This window comes from Diadema setosum, chromosome 4 (genome assembly GCF_964275005.1).
Source record: "Diadema setosum chromosome 4, eeDiaSeto1, whole genome shotgun sequence".
NCBI lineage: Eukaryota > Metazoa > Echinodermata > Echinoidea > Diadematoida > Diadematidae > Diadema > Diadema setosum.
In genome coordinates, this window is record NC_092688.1 from 30,933,887 (window position 1) to 30,957,163 (window position 23,277).

At 40.0% G+C, this 23,277-nt stretch overlaps 1 protein-coding gene across 1 annotated transcript in view; it reads right to left on the bottom strand.

Annotated features, from left to right (window-relative positions):
* Positions 1-23,277, bottom strand: part of LOC140227124 (serine/threonine-protein kinase NLK-like) — a 97,329-nt gene that overhangs the window by 15,426 nt on the left and 58,626 nt on the right. Inside the window, exons 3-5 of the mRNA XM_072307556.1 lie at positions 16,994-17,049; positions 10,478-10,584; positions 7,395-7,480 (exon numbers count right to left, since the gene is read on the bottom strand). Of these exons, the coding sequence (XP_072163657.1) occupies positions 7,395-7,480; positions 10,478-10,584; positions 16,994-17,049 (249 nt within the window). The remainder of the gene's footprint in view (positions 1-7,394; positions 7,481-10,477; positions 10,585-16,993; positions 17,050-23,277) is intronic.

Sequence of the window (23,277 nt, forward strand, 5' to 3'; positions counted from 1 at the left end):
ATAGAAGCAAAAAAAAAAGAAGAAGAAGAAAAACACTTGTATTTTTCAATGTGCATGTAGTGTAGCTGGAAATTGCACACTTGTTAAGACAGATCAAACTGTCAAAAATCAACAACAGTGAAAAGGTGATGTTGGAATTATTCTTACGGAGTTAGAAAGGCCAGCCATAATGAGGATGCAAACCCAGAGACAGCTGATGTAGACACCAGCAGAGAAACGGATAGCAGAAGAAATGACTGGGACAATTAAGAACCATTACTATGGCAACAAGGATGACAATGGGCCATGCCCTCTGGTCCTGGGTTCCTCATCAATCACTGAAAAACAGACAAACAAATTGATGTAATCTTTTTTTTTTCCCACCATCTCTTGAAGGTCAAGTTCTAATCAATAACCTAACTATGGTTTAGCCCTTGCTATTCTCCTATGTTTGTCTGTTTGTTTGCCTTGTTTCGCTGTATGTTTGTTCTCTCTGATGAGGATGGAGAGGAAATGGAAGGCCATGATGTTTTTAAGATGCATCATAATGACAGCGCGCTGTTGTCTGTCTCTGAATGTGGTGCAAGAGATATGACAAGAAAGGCGGCCTATGTTCACTGAAATCCATGGAAGACTTCGAATAGTACACCAGCAGTGGAAAGGAAGTGGAATGTGGTGTGCTATGTGCGTCTGTGTGTGATGTGCATGTGGGTGTGGTGTGTTTGTCTGTTTGTCCATCTATCAGTCTGTCTGTTTGTGTATGCATGTACAAACACACTCACACACACACACACACATACACGTCCACACCTATATGACTGATCATGCAACATGACCATTCTCCAGTTCCGTGTTCTCCTCCCTTCAACCGTGTCCTGCCCTACAATCTCCATACAGGTGTTGTACAGGTCACCACCAGGAGGGCTGCATGCCCCTGGGGACACTCCAATACTTCCCCTTAACATTTGTCTTTTTCTCTCGTGGTAGAGAACGATCGAAAACGGGTAAACAGTGAGGGCAAACCCACTCCTTGTGGTCGCATAATTGCATTTGACAACGCTGGCAGTAGAAAACATCAGGTAGGCCTAACTCTGAAAAGTGTGAAAATAGCGCGACTGCGACAAGTTCAGCGACCAACAATTCGTCAAGGACAGCCACCTAGACAACAATCCATCTCTTCTCGGGAATACAAACAAAGAGCCACACATTGTGGAGTTTGCAACATACATGTACACAAAAAGATGTCACTGACAAGTATGTAGGTAAACATGGTTGATCTCTCAACCATACAATGAGGTTTAGATTGATGCCGTTTCATAATCTGAAAATCATACTCTGAAAACAGCACACTTTATAACTGTGGGTTGCACAATACATTTTTGTCTCATTCAATCAAACTAACCCAATATCTCAGTCGTGTTTTTTTTTTTTTTTTAAATCTAAAGAGAATCCATATCAAGAATACTTTGATAACAAAATTACAGAGAGTTATCTGGTTTCAGCAGCAGGAGTCAAAAGTCACCACGTTTGGTCTAATGCACCCATTTCAGTATCAAACTTTAATAACTGCAGTAATGCCAAGCTTCATCTATGAATAGACCATAGCATTTCCCGTCATATCCCCTTCCTTGACCCTCCGTAGACGTATGTACGTGATATGTCAGCCCTCCTTGGTGTTGCGATTCTCAAGTAATGATAGATCCACATGCCCAGTTTTCGTGATTGCTTTTCACTCATCGAGTCCAGAGCATCCCTGCGTCGAAAACAGCATCCTTGTCCTAACTAATTTTCTCTCCGTGTTTTTAGGTGAAAATGAGAAGAGCTACAGCTGTATGATAACTTTGAACTATCACGATCACGTGAATATCACCGTTGTGTTGAACACTAGTAAATGGGAACCAAAGCAGCTGGAACCTACAGAGGTCAAATTTGATTAAAAACGTCACACCCCATTTCATCCTAATCAGGCCACAATCAATAATCTGACCACCATAAATCCAATGAGGCTCAAAAGATAAACACAGGAACACCCAGACAATTGGTATTGCCATTATTCTGTCTACATTTTATCATGCCTCCAGCACAATTTTGGGGTGGAGTCATTATAAGTTCTGAATCATGAAATCTCTTTGATTTATGAAGTGACAATTTCATGGAAGCCATTGGTATGGATTCTCAAGATGATTTGAAGACATTTAGTACACACACCACCAAATGATCATTCTTAATTCCTGACAACCATTATCTTTTGTCCAACTTTCATTTCCACCCCTCATTTTCGGGGGGGGGGGGGGGGAGGGGGGGGAGGGCTAGTTCTACAAAATTTGAACAATGAAGTTCTCAGAATAGAACTCCATCTTATTTCAGGTCACTTAATCATAGCTGCGATCATCCACACAATGCTATCGCTCGCAATGAAGCTAGACAAAATACTTCCTTCTTGCTTGCACTTTGCACTTTGCACCCCCCCCCCCCCCCCCCGTAAAATTTTTACTAGAGAGTTTGGTACATTCCCAAATAATGATGGATTAAATACTGTTAAAGCTAGAAATTCATTCTCATCCACTTCCATCCCTCCTCCCCCCAGTCTCAGCACAGAACTGCTAAACATCATCATGTATAAGTGACTGATGGTACACACTGTCAGCTAGATAGATTAAAGGCACATATTGTGTAGCAGCCGTTCCCCCAGCAATCCTGCCCTACTGTGTGTGACAAAAGGGAGTAAATAACATCACTGACCATTTTAGCATATCCCTGCTGCTCACATCAACATCAGTGGTATTTTATCATGTCATCATTTACACATCTCTCTCATATCTTGGCTTACAAGGTGAACATTATCTAATTGACATTACCAATTATCTAAAAGCACTCATAACTCAGGATTTGATTATTTTCAATTCATTCCCTTTTGCCAAAAGAGGGCAGAATTCTTCTCCAATTTCATAAAGTTCTCATCGTATCATGTCAACTGGCATCTAATTAGCACAAGCCCATGGCAAGACCACACTTGCCCTTTGATCTCTGATGACGATAAATTTCTTTGTTCCGTTTTCTTTATGTATGATCTTGGGGTGAAATGTATTTGTCATCTGTTTCTTTCTTGGAGATGGTACTTCTTAGTGAATTGATATATTTGCTGAATGTGTTTTTACGTCAGGCTACAAAAAAGCTTTTTGCTGTTTGATACTACCTCCGAGTCATGAGTGTGGCTAGCCTCTTCTGGCTACGACCTTCCAGAAAGAGGGACAATTAGAACACAAAGACAAATACCCCTTTCAGGTAATCGCGGTTCAATTATCCGCATCCAAATAATGCGGATGAAGTAGTCAAAATCACGTTCATATATCCCATGAAGTGCGCACTACTTTTACGAGCACCCGTTCATATAATGGTGCGAAGGACGGAGTTATTTGTCATGGTTACGGCGCACGCCTCTATAATGACGTAATGTTTCCGGTGAATATCCTCACGTGTATGCACACCTCTCGCGCGCTCAAGCTCAGCAATCAGCGGTTGTGCGGGAAATCGAGTGACCTTTGACCGAACTGTGGAATGTTAGTGCGGATAAGTCGTAAAACGCGTTCATGTATTCTCGATCTACTCCTCTCCTCCTCATAATAGCAGCATCAAAATAATGCGCACTTTTCTACTCCTCTCCCGTTCATGTAATCGAAATTTTACGACTTAGTGCTCCTATTATCCGCATCCACGATTACCTGAAAGGGGTAAAAGAGGATGGATGGACGTAGGAGAAGCTGCCCTTCTGGTCCGAGAGAGACAAAGAACATGGCTGGACCATGAAGTAGCTCCATGGATGGACGTAGGAGAACCCGCCCTTCTGATCCGAGTGCGTGCAGCTTCAATGACGACACGCCAGACAGACCATGAATTACAGCGAGTTATATAGCATCATTATCCCAGCACCCACGCAACTGAAAATAAATACTGATGTTTTGGCAACAACACATCAAAACAACGCTACCATAACTTTCAGAAGACATCTCGCTGCAGAGGTACAAGACAGATATGAGCGACAGAAATATAGATCCAGATAGACATATGGATACAAAGAGACAGACAGACAAAGAGAAGTATACAGACACACAAACAGACAAACAAATGAAGAACAATGTGCTTGCTGGCTTCTATGTGTCATATATTGCTTACTTTGCTCCAGAAAGTGTATCAGTCTAATTGTATATGAGTGTGTGAATTGTTTTGAGTAATTCAAGCTATTTTCAATCTTGCTTGTATCCTTCCTCCATTTTTTTTTTTTTTTTTTTTGGGGGGGGGGAGGGGGTCAGTTCATGTGATACAATCTGACATGAGTCAATAAGACATGTGAAATCAAGCATGAAACTAAACACCCTTGTATCAGTTTGCAAAGTCCATCACATCATATTTCATAATTTCAACAAAACTAACTCCTGTTCCTCCGCCCTTCTCTGAATGCACTTCTCCCATCTTGCTTCGCTATGCTTGAGAAGGGGCACATTTTTTGCTGTAACAAAATCATTGGTACTGTCAGGCATTATGCTTGGTCACACAAAGAAGGGTTTCTGACTTGCAAAAGAGCTCGTTTGGCATGTTCACTCATTTACAAATTCAATGCAAAATCAACCCAAATGAGAAAGTCTGAAAACAAACTTGAATCAAACTTTTGAAATTCCATTCAACCAACGAGGATCCTGGGGTGCATCTAGTCAAGTTCACTTGATTATGGGTGCACATCTGCATGATTGATAAGGGGTGGAGCTTAGCTTGACCTTGTATTCATTTCCCCTAGTCGCATGCACTTGCATACACACTCACATTCCCGGCATTTAAGCATATCATTATCGATAGCAACATTCACACACATCCAAAATCTTCACAGTTTTAGAAAATCTTTAAAAACTTGGGTCATACTTTGGTCATTCTTCAGGAGTGTGCAGTCAAGATATTCAGAGCGCTTCATTTGCTGCCTTGCAATTTTGTGTGTGTGTAAAAGGGGCAAAAGAAAATTGATTTTTTTTTTTTTTAATCGCAATTCGAAATCCATTAACTCCTGTGTGTGAATGCAGATTATGAGAGTTATGCTTGTTTCATTCCCTGACCACGAAGTTTGAGCACACGTGCAGCTGCTGTATGGAGTTTGCACTTGTAATGGGCATAGAGACGCATTTCACTGTCTGAACACTATTAATGCCAACATACTTGGTAATGCATTTCCGAAACACAATTACCAACAATTTTTTGTTCAGTCCTAAAAATCGTTGCATTGGTATTCCTGGGTGGCGTCATGGTATCTGCAAGATTTATCTCTGTAATTCGAAGATGGGGATTTCAGTTTAAGCCCAAGAGTGATATACAACTAATTACCCCGTAATTCCTTCAGAATTCCAAAGATTTTTGCCCTGATTAAGGTAACTTGACATGAGATGAGTCAATATCATGAAATGCGCCTCACAGCATGAAGGGGGGAGAATATGACACAGAAATCTACAAGCAGTATCACATGCCATATTAGTCTCAAATTAAGACTTTTCTCTGAGGAAATTTGTGGCCTCTTGAAACAATCCTACTGAGAATGATATTGTCTGATCCTGCTTGATTTGCTCAATGTGATCACTTGTTCGATATCACATCTACTTCAAAAGGCAAAAGTTTTGACTCTCCATTGACCCGCTCCGGCGATGTTACTGTGGAGGGATGACCAGTTAGGAAAGCCGCGGGAATGGAAGCGAGACTAGCAAAGATGGTGGCACAAAGGGGGGAAGCTGGCATTCCTGGCAAGTGAGACAGAGTACCCTGGCAGTAATACGCCATGACAACTTCTGTCTACAAGTTATCAATAACCAAGCATGCTTATGAATAATGGGACCCTATTTACCCACATTAAAGCCTGTCTTCTCTATATGGTGGGATTTGGCAGTGGAGGGGGAGAAAAAAAACTCAGCAAAACTGCAAAGGGCAAGAGAGTTTGCTGCCTACAAAAAGGGGAAGAGATTCTTTGATTACAGCAAGATTGCAGGAGATTAAATGAAAATTGCAGGATAACCTCACAAAACTGCATGTATAATGTTCAGGCATCAGCTGTTATGATCTGCAATACTGGTGATTGCTTGGCTGATTTATCAGATTCATTTTTGCCTATACAACATATCCAACTTAAGATTGCATTCACAATATTGGCTTGCTTTGAGCAACTCTCTTAATTTTGACTATGAATGAGGAATGCATGAATATACCTTATAAGTCATAGAAGTTTTATCCTAGTCACTGGAAAAACACACAAATAAATACATATACACAAACACAGTTCTGGAAATGGGTTGTATTTCAGAGTGATTATAAATGTCACAAATATATTTTTCTGCACAGGTGATGTCTGGTGTAAAAAATATCATAGGTGCAACTTTTGCTCAGTCTGCAATTGATAAAAATGTAAACATATTTTTCCTAAATTTCATTGAATTTTCATGATTTGCTTGAGGCATCTGTCTGATCAGGTGCTGAACCTTTAGGGGAAAACTTTGCAGTGTGATTCCAGGAGGAATACATTGACATATTTGTGTCATTACAGTCACGATTTTAATATCCAAATGATGAGCCCCGATTAATGGCTCCTGGCTTCAAGACAGCTTCACCTGCAGTTCTGCCCGTGTGATGAATATGACCATTCAACCTTCTTTGTTATATGACCCTGACAGGGCCTACACTTACACAAGGACTTTCATATACATGTATAGAAACACATTTTGTGCTTCTCCAATTGTTTTTGTGATTCATATTTCTTCCTTGACAAATTCCAAATTAATGTTTGAATAATGTTATGTGCAGCAGTATTTTTGAATTTAGTACTGTTGAAAATATACTTTTATCAATCATAACAACTAACAAATTCTCTTGCTGTACACAGACATATTTTGTATAAATTTGTTTGTTTCCATATTGTTTATCAAGTGATCCACATCTTTCAAGCTCTGCTTTTTAGTGGCTCACTCTTTTCTATCGCTTTATTTGCTTTATAATGTCATTTTAGCAAAGTATAATATATTGCTTCTCTTATACTGTACATTCATTCGTACATATATTTTGTACTAAACTTTATAATTTGTACTTAGAGCATTACTTCTTATTTGTATATTTTGTATTACGTATTGCCTTTTGTTCAATGCAATTTAACTATCAAATTGAGTTTGATTAAATTGAAACAAATCAATTCTTCCTTGATTATAAGTGCATATTTACTATGTATGCATTACAGATTGGCAGAAAGGTCTCTTTTTTTTTTATTGGTAATAAAATGGGGGGGGGGGGAAGACATCCATTCAAAATAAAAATCACATTTTTCTTTACTCCACAAAATCAGAATGACCAAAAAGTGTATCATGTCACATTAAATAAATCAAGCATGTCATAGTTACCTTTAGTACACAGTTACTGTTGACGAGAAGATTGCCCGGTTTAATATCCCGATGTAAGATACCCGCGGAGTGCAAGTACTTGAGACCTGTAAGTGAAAAGTAAGCACAAATCAAAGCAATTAAACTTCACATCAAAAACTCTGTGAGAGTTGTGAAAATCTCACAAATACACATGCAGGATAATCTCATTACTAATGATACAGTGTTGGCGCGGCAGGAGTGATTCGCGATACACAGAATGTTTTTCTCGGCTTTCCCTCAAAATATTCGCAAAGGAGTGCTATATGCTGCCCATAGTACAAAACAGACTTACAACAGAGCATTCATGTCATACACCACAGTACTTCTGCTTTTGTCTATGTAATTTACTCCCACCTCGTTAAGTGTCTATGGCACAAATAATAACCGCAGAATTGCCTTCAGTAATTGATCTTGTCACCCATCGTAGAATAGAAAGTTTAATTGATTATTTGCTCCTCGACCATATTTCCCCTTCCTTTTCTTTTATTCTCTCTCCCTCTCTTGCTTGCAGCTTTTCTGAAAAATTACTTCGAGTGAAAATCTGTATCATGTCCTTGTTAATTTACGAGTTCATTGGGATTGTGCAGATCGGAGCTCAAACGTGCGCTGCGGGACGAAGCAGAGATGAAATTTGGAATTGAATTATCCCGGACCCCTCATCTCCCTTTTAAAAACGCTACCAGTCCTATCCCTAAATCTGATTAACAATGATCCTGTCGGCTCTGCTTAGGTTAATGACCACGAATACACAGGGTGCACACGATGGTGTATTCTCATGTCTGAGCGGCAAAATGGCTTAATTCAGGACGTCACACTGCTGTACATATTACATCGATTCTTGCTAGTAATGACATCAGTTTGTATTACACAAAAGCTATTACTATGTACTTTGCATGTTTTGTAAGCTATTACTGTGCACTTTGCATGTTTTGTTACGAACTCGACATACGTAAAAGCCTTTTGCAACAGAAAGTGTGAACACCATGACATCACTACCAGTGTGATGAAGAGCTTAACTTGATTTTCTCTGGCATAACTTTGCTTTCCAGGTAATGCCTTCCATAATCTACTCATTTCTGGAGTTTGAAAAAGTTATGTAGCCATAGCCAATCCCTTCATGGTTCTGCCTCTCTCAATGCTCCATATTTGAATCTAAAATTATTTCAGAATTTAACATCCTAGTTCAAACTTCTGTTCACAATTAACAGCCAATCTCTTAATGGCAAGGATTTGAATAGACACATATCAACACACTTTTCTGTTCCATAAAAAACCATTGCTCCATATCTTGACTTGCCCTTTAATGATGATTACCTACTCAATCCTTGATCCCCAAATTAATGCTTCAATCCACATCTTACAACCCCTCTCATCTGAGAGACCAAAATATGACAAGCATTTGATGTCTTGCACATGTAGGGATTTTATCAGAATAAAGAATTGCGAGAAGAACTACAAGGGGAAATGAAGATTACATTCACTGTCATCACTGCAACACAAACACACAGATGAAAGATCATATCCTATCAATAGATCATACCTGCTGAAAACCAAGATATTTTTATTCATATTTTGAGACCATGCCCTCCTATGATATCTTTGTCTCCCTTTTATGAAGGGAAAGATATTTATATTTTTAGGAATGACCCCAGGCATTAAAAGATTCCCAATATAGCTTCCAATAGGATTGGCTGCTTAGTCAACAATTATTTCAGTTTCCATCAAAAAGCTTCTTGACAGCTTCAGATTATCAATGCCATTATTAAGATGAGACATACATTAACTCTGACATTAGAACAACATGTTATATTGTAGAATCGATTAGAAGTATTTGAGGAAAGCATTTAATATATGAACGAAAATTTGGACTTTATCTTGTTTTCGTAGTTCATTCTCAATCCAAGATCCATCACAACCTGAACATCATATCTTCTCTCCAAACCTAAATCATCCTTGTGAAAAGATCCCCCCATCTTCCAGTCTCCTCCCCTTTCTACCAGTCCTCGCCATTCTAAGATTCCCCCATCCCTCACATCTTTACTCCCACCCTGTATCGCCTCAATCCTTCCTTTTCAAGCATTTCGCATCCCGCCCACCCTCCTAATCTCTCCTCTCCATCCTCTCTCCATTCTCCTCTATCGAATATCCCCTACCCCCCCCCCTTCATGACATTTGCTCCTGCGACAATTGCTCCAATGAAATATCTGCATGCTAAGCCAAACATGAATTCTACCCACGAACACAACCCTAACCCTAATCCTAATCTCACATCAAACCAAACCTAAACCCTTATCACAACCCTAACCCTAACCCTAAGTCCTTGAAGATAATATAACCGAAGAAAGTGTCATGGGAGCAAATGCCATGTCACCATTCCTCCCATACTCTCCATCGCGTCTGCTCCCATCCCCATAATTTCAAGATCCTCTATCCCTCATCTCTTTACTTCTACCCACGCCCCACAATCCCCTCCTCTTCCCACTCCATCCCCCTCCTATTCATTCCAACATCCCTGTAGCCCATTCCCTACATCCATGCCCTCCATCTGCCACCATCCTCCCCCACCTTCCTCCTCCTCCTCCTTCTCATCTCTTTACTCCCACCCCACACCCCTCCTCTTCCCACTCCATCCCCCTCCTATTCATTCCAACATCCCCATAGTCCATTCTCTATCTCCATTCCCTCATCTGCCACCATCTTCCCCACCGTCCTCCTCCTCCTCCTTCTCATCTCTTTACTCCCACCCCACACCCCTCCTCTTTCCACTCCATCCCCCTCCTATTCATTCCAACATCCCCGTAGTCCATTCCCTATCTCTATTCCCTCCATCTACCACCATCCTCCCCCACCTTCCTCCTCCTCCTCCTTCTCATCTCTTTACTCCCAACCCACACCCCTCCTCTTCCCACTCCATCCCCCTCCTATTCATTCCAACATCCCCGTAGCCCATTCCCTATCTCCATTCCCTCCATCTGCCACCATCCTCCCCCACCCTCCTCCTTCCTCCTCCTCTTCCTCCTCCTCCTCCTCCTCCTCCTCCTCCTCCTCCTCCCGGCACTCACCTCTGAGTATTTGGTAGAGGAAGACCTTGACATGATCTGAGCTGAGAGGCTGTGGAGACACGATGATCTTATGCAGATCGCTCTGGAGTAACTCCGTGACGACATAGCTGATCAAGGGGCTTGGGTCAAGGAATTAAAATGCACGGCGTCTTTCACTACAGAAGGAGGGGAAAGAAAAAGACCCCCCCCCCCCCCCAATACCCAAGCAATCTGAAATCTAGCTCGGGTTCACCCACTCAACAAGCTGTGCTCAATAGTGATCCATCTGTATTTAGTGCAGGGGTGTAAAAGCAGCAAGCTCTGTAAATTGCTCTGAACTCAGTGTTAACTACCTCTATCACAATGTGTGGAATTGGAAGAATCACCCCATGTCTTTACAGTTAATTAAAACAGTGCATAAAAAATATGGGCAAGGATATTAACAATCTAACTGAACATTACCTGTATTATAGGAATCAAGTAAACACACTACATACAGATGGATGGGCCTTAAAGAGATAAATAGCCAAACACAGACTTTATGCAAAAAAAAAAAAAAGACTTAGGAAACATAGAATCAACAATGAGATATAGAAAGGAGACATACATCTCTTTCTCTTTCCATTTAACATTAATCTACTGAAGATGTTAATCTACATTTGCAGTGAGATAAGGCATATTCACGAAACAACTCAAATGAAACACATGAATCATGTATCATATGATTGTGTAGTTTTTATTTTTTTTTAACCTTGCCTGGTCAATCATGTGAAGATGCATATTTACAGCATAAGGGGGAAAACATGTAATTGCAAAGAACATGGCATTTCGATAATCATATTCCACTGGTTGAGAGCAATTTATGGTAGTTACTTTAATTAGGAGCAAATTGCTGAACTTATGTGGGGTCCAAATGTGCACACAAGTCAGAGCATATCAAGTATGACATTCACTGATTGTTTGTTTGTTTTTTCATCAATTGAGGACAGTTCCAATACCTTTCCAAGGAATTCTGTCTCAAATTAGCACCCCAGACTACGTGCCATATCGGTATGTCAGGTGACTCTTGCTACACGCAGCACACTTAAGAACATTGGCAGCGACACGTTGCACGTTTCACTAAAAATATCACATTTTCCATCACAGGCACTTCCTGACATCCCACCCATACGTCAGGGCACTTTTTTTTTTCGGAGAACATTGCTGACATGTTTTCATACCCAGCAAAATGAGGCACTCAATAGGACTCCCCTTTTCGTCGGCGTCTCATTTGAGCCGATACGCTGAATGATGGGCCCAGGGCATCTCCCCGCTCACGGAGGAATCCATCACCTCCAGAACGGCCGGACAATCCTGCCATCACGTAGGATATCCTCGAACACGACTGGAATAGATAAACTCTTTCCAAACCCGCCTTGCACTTCCCCTGGTCTTTTTTTTTTTATTCCTTTTCTTTCATTTTCTTTTCAGGTGTAGGAGTTGGTAGAGATGGTTGGGCAAAAGGGGGGAGGGGGGACGGGAGGGGGAATAGATCCCGAGGTGAAATTACAGCAAATTATTGGGATCTGTGTGAGTCATTCATTTGACGTACTTTCACATGGATACAAAGACAGGGAGCACATCCAAATATTATATTATCGATTGCGTACTGTGATTCACCCAACGTCTATTCCTGTATATTGGAAGAAGGAAAAAAAAAAGGGGGGACAAATCTTCCCTCTTGCCTGGAGGGCCAGTGATTGTTTGTTGATCACACACAATTGGTCTAACATGAAGTCTTATGAGACAGGGATAAGTCTCCCATGTAGGAGATGGAGGGATGAAAAAAAAAGGACAACCAAATGATAACAACAAACAAATTGGAATGGGCTAGCTGTAAGATGAATTCATAAGACAGAGCTTCAGTGGAGAAAAACAAAATTCTATCTGACCAATATGGGACCAATCAACCATACCAATATTCACATTCTGCCTGCTCACCATCTGTGTTTTTTTTTTATAGCAATGTAAACAGAAGCAGATCGCCATTTCATTCTGTACAGAAGCGCTACTGACAATCTAATGAAGGTCTTCTATGTGCATTGAAAAGCCTGGCCCTAAGACTAAATACTAATAAAGCTCATGAATTTTGCATGACTTCATAACTGCTAATCTTCAATACACATGCAGTGTGGCACCATTTTCAACTGTGTGTGGTTCTACTGCTAGAATGCTGGAGGCATCATAGTTCTACCTGTAACCCATCTTACTAATAGGGATGGCGTTTGAATGTAGCAAAGCTAATTACTGTGGAGTACTGGTACTCATTTTCTCTCTTCATAAGTGTTTGTAAAGGTGGTTTCAATGAGGATATAGAAATTGTGTTATTGATAGGAACTATGAACAGGAATAGAAAATGTTCAAAATAAAGTAAAGAGATTTTCATAATACATTCAATTTAAGTAAAGGTTATATTCCTCTCCACTTTCAAATCTATGAGCTTTGTAATCAACATATATCTCGTATATATGCCATTGATTCTATTGAGGACATACACCTTGTATAAATTTGATAAATATCTCCTCCCCATTTTGCATATATTCACATCCATTTTGACAGGCTTACCAGCACAAAATTTGCAGCTATATCAGAAACTCACAGCTGTTTCACATGCTCATAATCTTTCGGCCTACACTTGGTGAATATGTCAATAATCAGGAGGCACACCGGCCAGTATTCAACCAGTTTGTTTTGGGGATCCACTTCCCCCTTACAAGCTGCACCGGTGGCTTTAAAAATGAGGTTTACTCCCCGTGAGCGTGCCTGATTTGAGCAGAATGTCTGCTGGAGATGCACCGTACTCAACCAACAAGCCTATCTGCAACATACAAGACATGCGAAGGCCAGCTGATATTTAAATTAGCCATTGCTGGCGTTCCTGCAAGACACATGAGCGCAGCAGCATCATCATCGTCACAAGACAGCAAGCCTCGAGAGAGCGACAGAGAATTTGTCCAAAAGTGAAGAGGACAAGAAAAATAAGAGCATCAGGTTTCTGCTAGTATGTGTCTTTCTGTTTTTTCTCCCCCTGCCCTTGCATATTATGTCAGACTGCACAAATTTTCATTCATGTCAGTGATAAGCTAATAGCAATTTGCAATTACTCTGAAGGCCATGACTTTATGCATGAAGGTCAAGGTCTCTGTGGGGGCTCCCTCCAAGCTTGAGAGCAAAAAAAAAAAAAAATATTTCGCTGACTGCACGTTGTCGTTCAGACTGAACTAAATTGGCTGCCTTCTCTTTCTCGATATCAGATCCTCAAACCTCAAAGTCAAGGTAGAGCATCATTCCCCCCTCCCCCCCCCCCACCTTCCCTAAGGATTAACAGCTCAGGAATAATCACAACTTGCGACGCTACCTTTTTAACTTCTCCGAGTGATCGACACACTCGTGCCAAGTGAGAAATTTCTGCATCATATTTATCAAGATCTCCTCCACACTGGAAGTCATCACACGCATTTGTGACAACATCCTGCCACCAACACCATGTATTGGAAGGCCTCTTTCCTTTTAAATCTATTCCCTCTCTTATTCCTTCTTTCTCCTTCTCTTTTTTCTTTCACTTTCAAGCATTTATCCTTTAGTCCAAACTTGTCACTACCGATTCCTTTCCCCACAGCCTGGCGACAAACAAGATGGATGCCACACAATGATCGGAGCAAACTCCTGCTGTCATCGGCTGTTAGGCCACCAGCAATTTTTATTTCCCCGTTGCCATGGCGACCCCATCGCGCCCAAATCTCATCCACCACTTTTTCTTACCCATTGTTATGGAGTACAGGCAGCAACATCTTAATCTTGGCGTAGTGATCGAGCGAGAAACAACCGTGAGGAAAGATAGAGAGAAAAAAATGCTGAAGTTGTGGCATCATACTTTATGTATCACAGCTGCAAAGTTTGCATAATGGTCGCATCTCTTTAGATCCAACTCATCAATTTTAAATGAGGTACCCATCATTGCTTTAAATCCCCATTAAAAACAAAAATCAGTCTCTCACCACTATACTGCAATCACTCACTTCTATAAGACATCATAAACTCATGAGGATTTCTGTAAATGAATTATATTCTATTGATATCTCTTGCCTCATCAATAATGTTGCATATCTTGATTGTAAATGACTGTTTTTCTTCACTCATTTGGAGTTCGTTATCCTATCTGCCACATACTGAAAAACAATGCTAATCTTGGTGGCATAAAATCCTGAGAAATCAAACTTTTATGTTCCATTGTGTCACTCTTGGAAGAGGGGAAGATAATATGAGCATGGTGATGATATAACAGCAGCAATGCATTTTGATTGGTAGCATACTAAGAGATTGCTACTTTGCACTCAAAATGCATGATTTATTCAGAAAACACATGGTGGTTTAGGACACCATCTTATCAATGGGATAGCAGTGTCACTGTCTTTTCTGCATATAGTAGTGCTCAAATTGATAAAGAAATTCTCCAGCAGTCAAATATTCTAAAGACTGCACTGTCACAATCTATATAATTATCTCTGAACAGGCGTCACTGCCATAAGAAAACCATGTCCCAAATGATTCATGCTGATGTTACTACTAAGAAAGAAAAAAAAAATGATCAAAGGACTCTAACTTGGGCAATAAAGTAGCCCAAGTATTGCTCAGCATAAATTGTAATCATACCAGACCTACAGGTATGGATGCTGTTTCGTCCCATCTAAAAATATGGGTCAATTCTACAGCTTATGAATACATGGTGTCAAGATGTTGTTGTACTTCACTGATTTGATTTGTATACAAAGTTTTCAGACTGACTGTTAAATCAATCAATTCCAACCTAATTCAGCGGTGATGAATCCAAAATTTCCAATGAAAAATAAACATGTACCATACATGAGCTTTGCATGTAATGTACATGTACATCAAATTGTAATTACATGTGCAGGATTTGAATGTGCTACAGGTGACCAACTGAGCTCAAATCCTGCACACGTACAGTGTATACATATCTCATGTGACTGAATGAGTGGACAACTGACTGCCTCCCTTCACCCTAAATCCACTTACATACAGGCACATACAAATACAAGAGAACAAAGTCTCCAACTGCACAAAGGCTACATGTAGATGCAGCATGTATGGGCAAATGCACAGAGAATTAGAACGGGATATTATGAGTACATGTAGTTGTTCAGCCGTGTAAAAAACGTCCTCTGATGTTGTGACATTACTTTGACAAGGTCAGGAGTCAATAAATCTAAAGTTACATTTCGGGTCCGCAAATGCCATCTGTCTTTGCTACTGGCGCAGCTGCTGATTAGCAGTAATGGTAATGACGATATTGTGGTTACTGTGTGGGACAGAATCTTGACTACACTGCCACCTAAATCAAAGTGGTAGCGAATCCTATAAACAGGATGAAGTACATATTACTGAAGCATAAAAGAACTGCACCCTGTTACATTTACAGTTACCCTTGCAGTTGTTTGTGAATCTGGAATGTAGTACGGCTTCAACTAACTACAATACAGCCCTTGTACAATCTATGACATGTGTAAAATGTAATTAAATTGAAATAAAATCACTTTGATATGAAAATTTCTCTATGTCTCTAGCTTATGTCCTGACTTTGAATGATATGCTTTAAACATTAATTCCATGAAGTCTGCAACATCAAACACACTGCTGTGAGTTGACTGGTTATGTTATGTCACTTGACATCTCCAGAGTTAGACATCGAATGACATGATAAAACATATCACATGATCAATAAAAACCTCCCAATCAAAAATATGGTGCCTTTGATGTCAAGCGACAATGTTGACCAAACAGGGCCCTTTTTGGGACCGACATAAGAAAATGGGCACTGATAATCTCTGTGCGGTAATATCAGAGAGAGAGAGAGATTTCTCTATAACTCGCATTCTAAACCCTTGAAGATATCTTAAAACAAACAAACCACAAACACATCGACTTATATCTATGACATAGCCAGACCCCCATGTGATCACTGCACATTAGGCCCGTTCACAAACAAGGAAGATCGAAATTTCACTCGCGATCCAAATTTTGATTTTTTTTTTCGACCGTTCATACACAGGGAAAATCGCACTTCGCAGCAAGGAAAGAACGATCAGTGGCCAAATTGCGCATGCGCGAAACTTGCATGACCGAAGACTGACCCCACAGTCCCAATAGAGTTTCGCACGCGCTACGAACGATGGGATTAAAAATACCGATTTCCGAATCTCGATCGCGCTCACACACACGACGCTTGGCAAAATAATCGCGATTATTCTGAAAAATCGCACTAATAGTGCGAGTTGGATCGCGATAAGGATCGTGGTAATTTGTGAGATTTTTCTGTCCACACTGGAAAAAATGTCGAAATTTTGATCGCGATAAGAAAATCGATTTTTAAATCGCACTTTTTCCCTTGTGTGTGAACGGGCCTATTGGTGCTGCGGATCGAAATCTCTCGGACTGCTCAAGGTGAACATGTACCAGCTGAAGATGGACAAAGGATACATTTCTTCAAAGAAGTCTACATGTGGAGGTTGCAGGATGTCCAAAGCTCGAAGCACCTGCACAGCAAAAGAACAAAAATAAAAAGGAATTCAAATTTAATAATCAAGACGAGTCCTGTTACACAGGCATACATACAGCACAGCAAAAGATCATTTGAAACCACAAGAATTCATGCATAAATTATACTTGTATTACTCTTGTAGAAGGTTTATGGCAGTGTGACACCAACATGGGTCAAAGTTTACACCACGCTGTCTCCCTTCTCCGCAAAAGGAAGCGAAAGTAGTCGGTGGATTTCCTTTCATTTTCTTTGAAGGAGCCTTGTAGCTTCTTCCATACAGCATAGAGATGGCAGGCATTTAATTTCAATGGTAAACAATCTTCTTGTGAGCATGGATCAAATGTTAATTACAATGAAAATAATGTGATATTTCTATATAGCACATTTCAACACAAAAACAGGTTCTCAAAATGTTTTACAAACAAAACTATACTACATATTAACTTGAATGGTTGCAATTATAGTTTAAACAGATTTATATTTACATACAAAATAACAACTGAAATGAAACCATTTTACATAATGATAAAGCAACTAATTGAATTTCATGAATTTGGACATAATGATATAATTCTGGATCATATAGTGTACTCATGAAATTACTAACAGTAGTAGACTAAACGAAATATTAAAGCAAGTTTTCAATTGTTTTTGAAGAGTTCAGGATTTGCTTTAGGTCTGAGTGACGGGGGAGGGAATTCCACAGGACAAGACCTGCAAAAGCAAAATCTCTTCACCAATCTCTTGGTTTCTTCTTGTGTTAACTTGAAGCAGATACTGAGAATCAGGCTGAGAGTCAGATTCTGCCAAGGAGCAAAAACTTTAGTGTTTGCTTGACAGAGTTTTACCAAAGGACCAAGATTTACCCAAATTTGTCAAAGGGTGCTGCTTTGTGCATTGGCAGCCTACAATGTACCAAGGTGAAACATTTTTTGAGGTATCATGCTGGAATCTATTCCTAGTGGCTTATGATGAGGGTCTTTTGTTGGTAAATTGTGTCACAGTATTTAAAATCACTTTGTCAATGTGAGAAAGCAAGAAAGGTAGGCCTAATTTCTGTAGCACTTGCATTTCTGGCTGCAGAACATACAGGCACTCTTAAACTGTAAGTTGATGAGTGCCTGCAAGATATCAAACTCCTTACAGAGATGAAATTTGGTCGATGCTGGGAAAGGTCTTTGAGAGATAGCTAACTCTGAAGCATGGAATCCTACGAGATGGGGGTAAAGCCACTAACACCCCAGTCATCATTAGCCCCACATAAAACACAAGAAAAAAGCTTCAACTAACACCCTTCTCTATAGAGCACATCATATTGACTACTTGATTGATTTTATCAATAATCAATAATACATCAGCAATATATCCTATAATCTAACGCATCTCTTAAAGATGCTAATGAGTCCATAACCCTGATATGTAATTTTGGGAGCAAAATTCACTACGTACTAGCAAGTGTGCACACATTGCACATGTTGATATACGCACAGAGGTTGAGTGCTGTTGAGATTACAGGATACACACACGCTCTCCGTTTCCGACTCTCTCATCCCACACTCTCGGTAATCCCAGCTAAACAGCCAATGGCATTAAGGAGTCTCAATCAATCGCAAGTAGATCAAGATCGTCGCGCGAATTAGGCAGGAATCTCACTCACTCAGGTCTTTCCAAAACCACTCCAAACACCTAGATGACGATGGCGGCTTTGGTCGGTTTACACAAATACTCTCGTTTAATCAGCATGGTAGCACGAAATCTGATCTTGTGAAGTGCAACCCCACGTTCAAATTAACTTGACTAGATGGAGTAAAATCAAAAGCACAGCACAGTACATTAAATTTAATTGAAATCGGAAATCACCTGAATAAAATTTTCAATTGTCACACGTTTTTGCAAAACAATAATATTGGTCACAATTACATATAAAATGCAAGTTAGATGAAGTGACGATGCCATCATGTCCCATTGATCTGTGCATACATCTTTCACTGAATTTTCTTCCTTTTATACCAGATTAAGCAATCAGATGGATACCTCATACCAATATTATGTTGTGTTTAGAATTATTGGTGATAATGATTTTTAAAGGGGGTGGGGTAATACATTACCCCAGTAAGTCCTAGAACATGATTTTTCCTTCGTTGTGTAAAACCCAGTGGAGTGGTAATGAGGCGATGATGTCACCGCCTCGTCTAATTTGTCTACAGTTATGACCAACATTACTGCTTAAGAGAAAACATTTGAGGCTTTTTAATTTCATACCTTCATCAATTTAGGTCTAATTTCTAAGAAAAAAAAACAAAATTCCATGTTATCCATTCTATTCTTTCATTCATTTGTGTCGAAAGTTGAAAATGAATGTTAATGGTAGAGCCATTGGTTTGGACAAAGAGTGCACGGAGAGGTCCCATCTCCACCCAAGTGTATGTAGGGCACACACACACATATCCGAGCTTGCACAGAAATGCGGCTCATGTTGGCAATATTTTCAGCGGGGCATCCGAGCTAACATATGTAAACCCGAGTGGGTAATCATTCAGATTGATAGGAACTGGCGGGAAGATCGTGCGCCCAGGAGAGAGAGAGAGAGAGAAAGCGAGAGAGAGAGTGGAGGAGAGAGAAAAAAAAAAGGCACAGCGCCGAAAATTGGGAGAGAAAAGAGGGTTGATTTATTGATGACATGTCAATGCTGATGCCTAGCGCATTGGCAGCAGCGCACATGTGTATCACATCGCATCCCATCGTGGCTGATGCCAGTTTATGAAGGAATTGGCACATATCTTACAGTATAACCCAATCTCTTGTGACAGAAAAACCCTCGGACAATGAATGACCCCTTAGCGTCCTATCTCCTTCAATGCAAAATTACATCCGCGGGGTACAGTTGCCCGTTAATATGCTTCTGGGTGTGCGTGTGTGAGTGGAAAGGAATCATGAAATGGCATTCCAGGCAATCTAGACTTCATTTATGTTCTTTGATTTGCTGCATTGCCTATGCACAGAGGTGCAAAGTGTGATACTGATACAAAAACTACAAAATATTTCTCTTTGTGAGAAATGAAATTTTAACGAAAGCAATACTGAACCCTTTGTCAATGCAAGAGATATAACAGCCTATCATGATGATATAATGAATATCCATATACATTATATTTATAAATTTGGTGCAAATTGGAAGTAAGAGACTTAAAGGTCCAGTTTACCTATGGGAGCAGTGATTTAAAAAATGTTCAAGATATCACATTTGATGCATATGTGTAGGTCTGTTGTATCATAAAACATCCTACCATATGAAATATTTGCCATAAAACCTAAAATATAAGGAGATATCAGGGTTTTTCTGAATAAACCGTAACTGTACACGGTTTAGTCTGGAAACATTTTTATTATAACTATTGTTCACATTTTGTGTATTTAACAACACTTAACATCGATTATACGGATTCAAATTTCGACAGTGGCTGTTTCTATCCCTAACTCACATTTAAGAACTATTTTAAAGCACTAATGCTTTCATCTGCAAATGGTAAATTATGCCTTTAAGATCAAATCCAAACAGAGGGGCATTTACCCAGGGTGTGACTGATGTTAATTATTTTTTTTCTCAAGAGCAACTTCAGGATCACTGCATATTGGAGTGAGATAGCTAGCTATCACTGCTTTGCTCTCAACATCACACACAATATGTGATCAATGAACATTGGTGCCATCTACATGTCATAATACACTGTGATACTACGTAATCCAGAAAAAAAAAAACTCCCCAAATCAGAGCAATGCCTGCCCCGTCGACATCTTGATGCACGCCCGCATGCCCGACCCACTCCAAGTCGTCAACGACGGCGAGGCTGAGAGAGCACCGTCAAGGGTGCCACGATGACGTTAACTAAATCACTCACTTTGCCGGTGGTAATTGCAGACGAAGCACTAGTCGGCGCTAATGACGCTCACTCCGCTCTGGCTGCATGTGATATTCACATCAACCCTCACATTCTTCGCATTCTACTTCCATGTTGCCTGCTTGCCTGCCTACCATGGTTGGGGGGGGGGGGGGGACACTTGGCTTGGGGAAATGAGAATTCTAGGCTGACGAAGATGCGTTTCCTCTCATTTCTCCTGCTGAAATCTTTAATACCATGTACACAAATTCCCCTCAGTAAAAACTCTGTGTGTGTCGTGGCATTCCCTCTGTCAAGGTCGTCTCAAATTAGGGTCAAATAGACGGGTCTCCTCTAATGGCATTGCTATTAGAGGCGTGACATTTTTTATATTTTGACTGAACCACAATGATGCGAGCTTACAAATAATAAGCAAGCAAATTTACCGCAAATAAAACATCCAGTACTCGTTGGCATATATTAGGAATGGCATACTAATTTCATGGTGTCTGTGACTGTGTGACTTATGCTGATGATCTCATGCAACTCAATTTCTCTCATGTTAAGCTGCCTAGTAACACTGCAATCACAACCTGAGGCAGAATTCGCATAAAAAAAACCAAACATCAAGATAACTTGCCAATCCTGAAGTAATAAAAACCACATTGTCACTAGACACCTTGAAAATTCACTTGATACTTTTCTTTTTTTTGGGGGGGGGGGAGGGAAGAGTTTTTAAAAAATTGCAATTGACACAAAATACACAGTCATCTGATTTCTTGAGGTGACTTCAACTGCGACTTCCCCAAGCTCTATGTCAAAGCTATTATTAATTTCTTTGCACTCTTGTCTTCAAACAATTTGCCTCGTGTTGTTTTGAGGTAGAGTAAATGAGATAGTCATAAAACACCGAGCATGGCCACATTATCTGTAGCAGGAGGGAGCCTCAGAAAGATGAGTCCAGCCCCAACGACCAACCGACCGACCGGGTACGGCGGCGGTCAGGAATAATTTGATTTTCAACGTCCTCTGGGAGGGGCTCTTCCAGAGCGCTAATTGATTTAAGTTTCGCAAATTAGGCGCATGCACCATTTGGCACACAACTAAGTGAACAGTTGACATGGCTCTATGAAAAAAAAAAAAAAAAAGCTAACGACACAGACAGCCCAAATTCACATTGACATCGGATAAATTAATGCCACATCCATCAGAGAAAAAACACATATATCAACCGATACTTGACAAGATAACCATAAAATGTAACTATACAAACACATTTTTACGCTAATAGTCATGTGAGCATTGTATGGCCAAACAAAATTTGCATATTTCTGTGCAGATCAGACAGAGAAAAACAGTAAGGCACTGAACATAGCTGTACATTGGGGCGAGGTCCCCCCTTTGAATTGAACATGAAAAATTACTGTCGGAGGCCTCATGGTATTCTAAACCTATCCATGGTCCCTCCTTACTTTTAAATCTGTAGGGTCAATCAAACTATTCCCTATTGGTTTTGTGCAATGTCTCTGTAGCAAGGGGGAAAAAAAAAAGGAACATATTTGTGTGATGAATTGTGTCATGATATCAATTTGTCCAGTGAAGGCAGAAGGAGTTTTATCCACCTTCGTAGTATGTTCTACCGACAATAACATCCGAGGAGGCAGTCAGTCACTGCTACACAGTAATAATAATAATGATTTTAATAATAACGATAATAATAATAATAATAATAATAATAATAATAATAATAATAATAATAATAATAATAATAATAATAATAATAATAATAAATAACACTTAGATAGCACTTAATACTGACATTTCTAAGCGTATTTATACGGTAGAACTATCAAAGTGAAATATAGCATTATGTACATTAAGCCACCATAAGAGGTGTAAATCAGTATGGTCTCACTATGGCATGAAATGATTACCAACTGCAGTAGATCTAACAAGACATCTGAACCACAGTCACAAAACTGTATCAATATGAAGTTCCACATGATTCGTTTACAGTTACATCAGTGCACGTTCCCAGACAAGCCAGCCTATCCATTTGTCTTCATTGTTTCCGACACCAGATATTTATTGCCCTGACACGGTTGAAAAAAAGGAAGCTCAAATTACAGCGAAGATTTACACATAATTTGGCTCATTCATACATTGCGAGAGTAGATGGTGTACAAATTCACCTTCATTCTCATAATGGCTGCCTGAAAGTAAGGTCTTCTGATCTGTTAATGAAAACACCACACACAGTTATCAGCTTGCCTGATGCCCATTATTGACTGCTCAAGGCACCAAGCCATACCACATTATGAGTCCTATATCTTTTTTGACTCTTC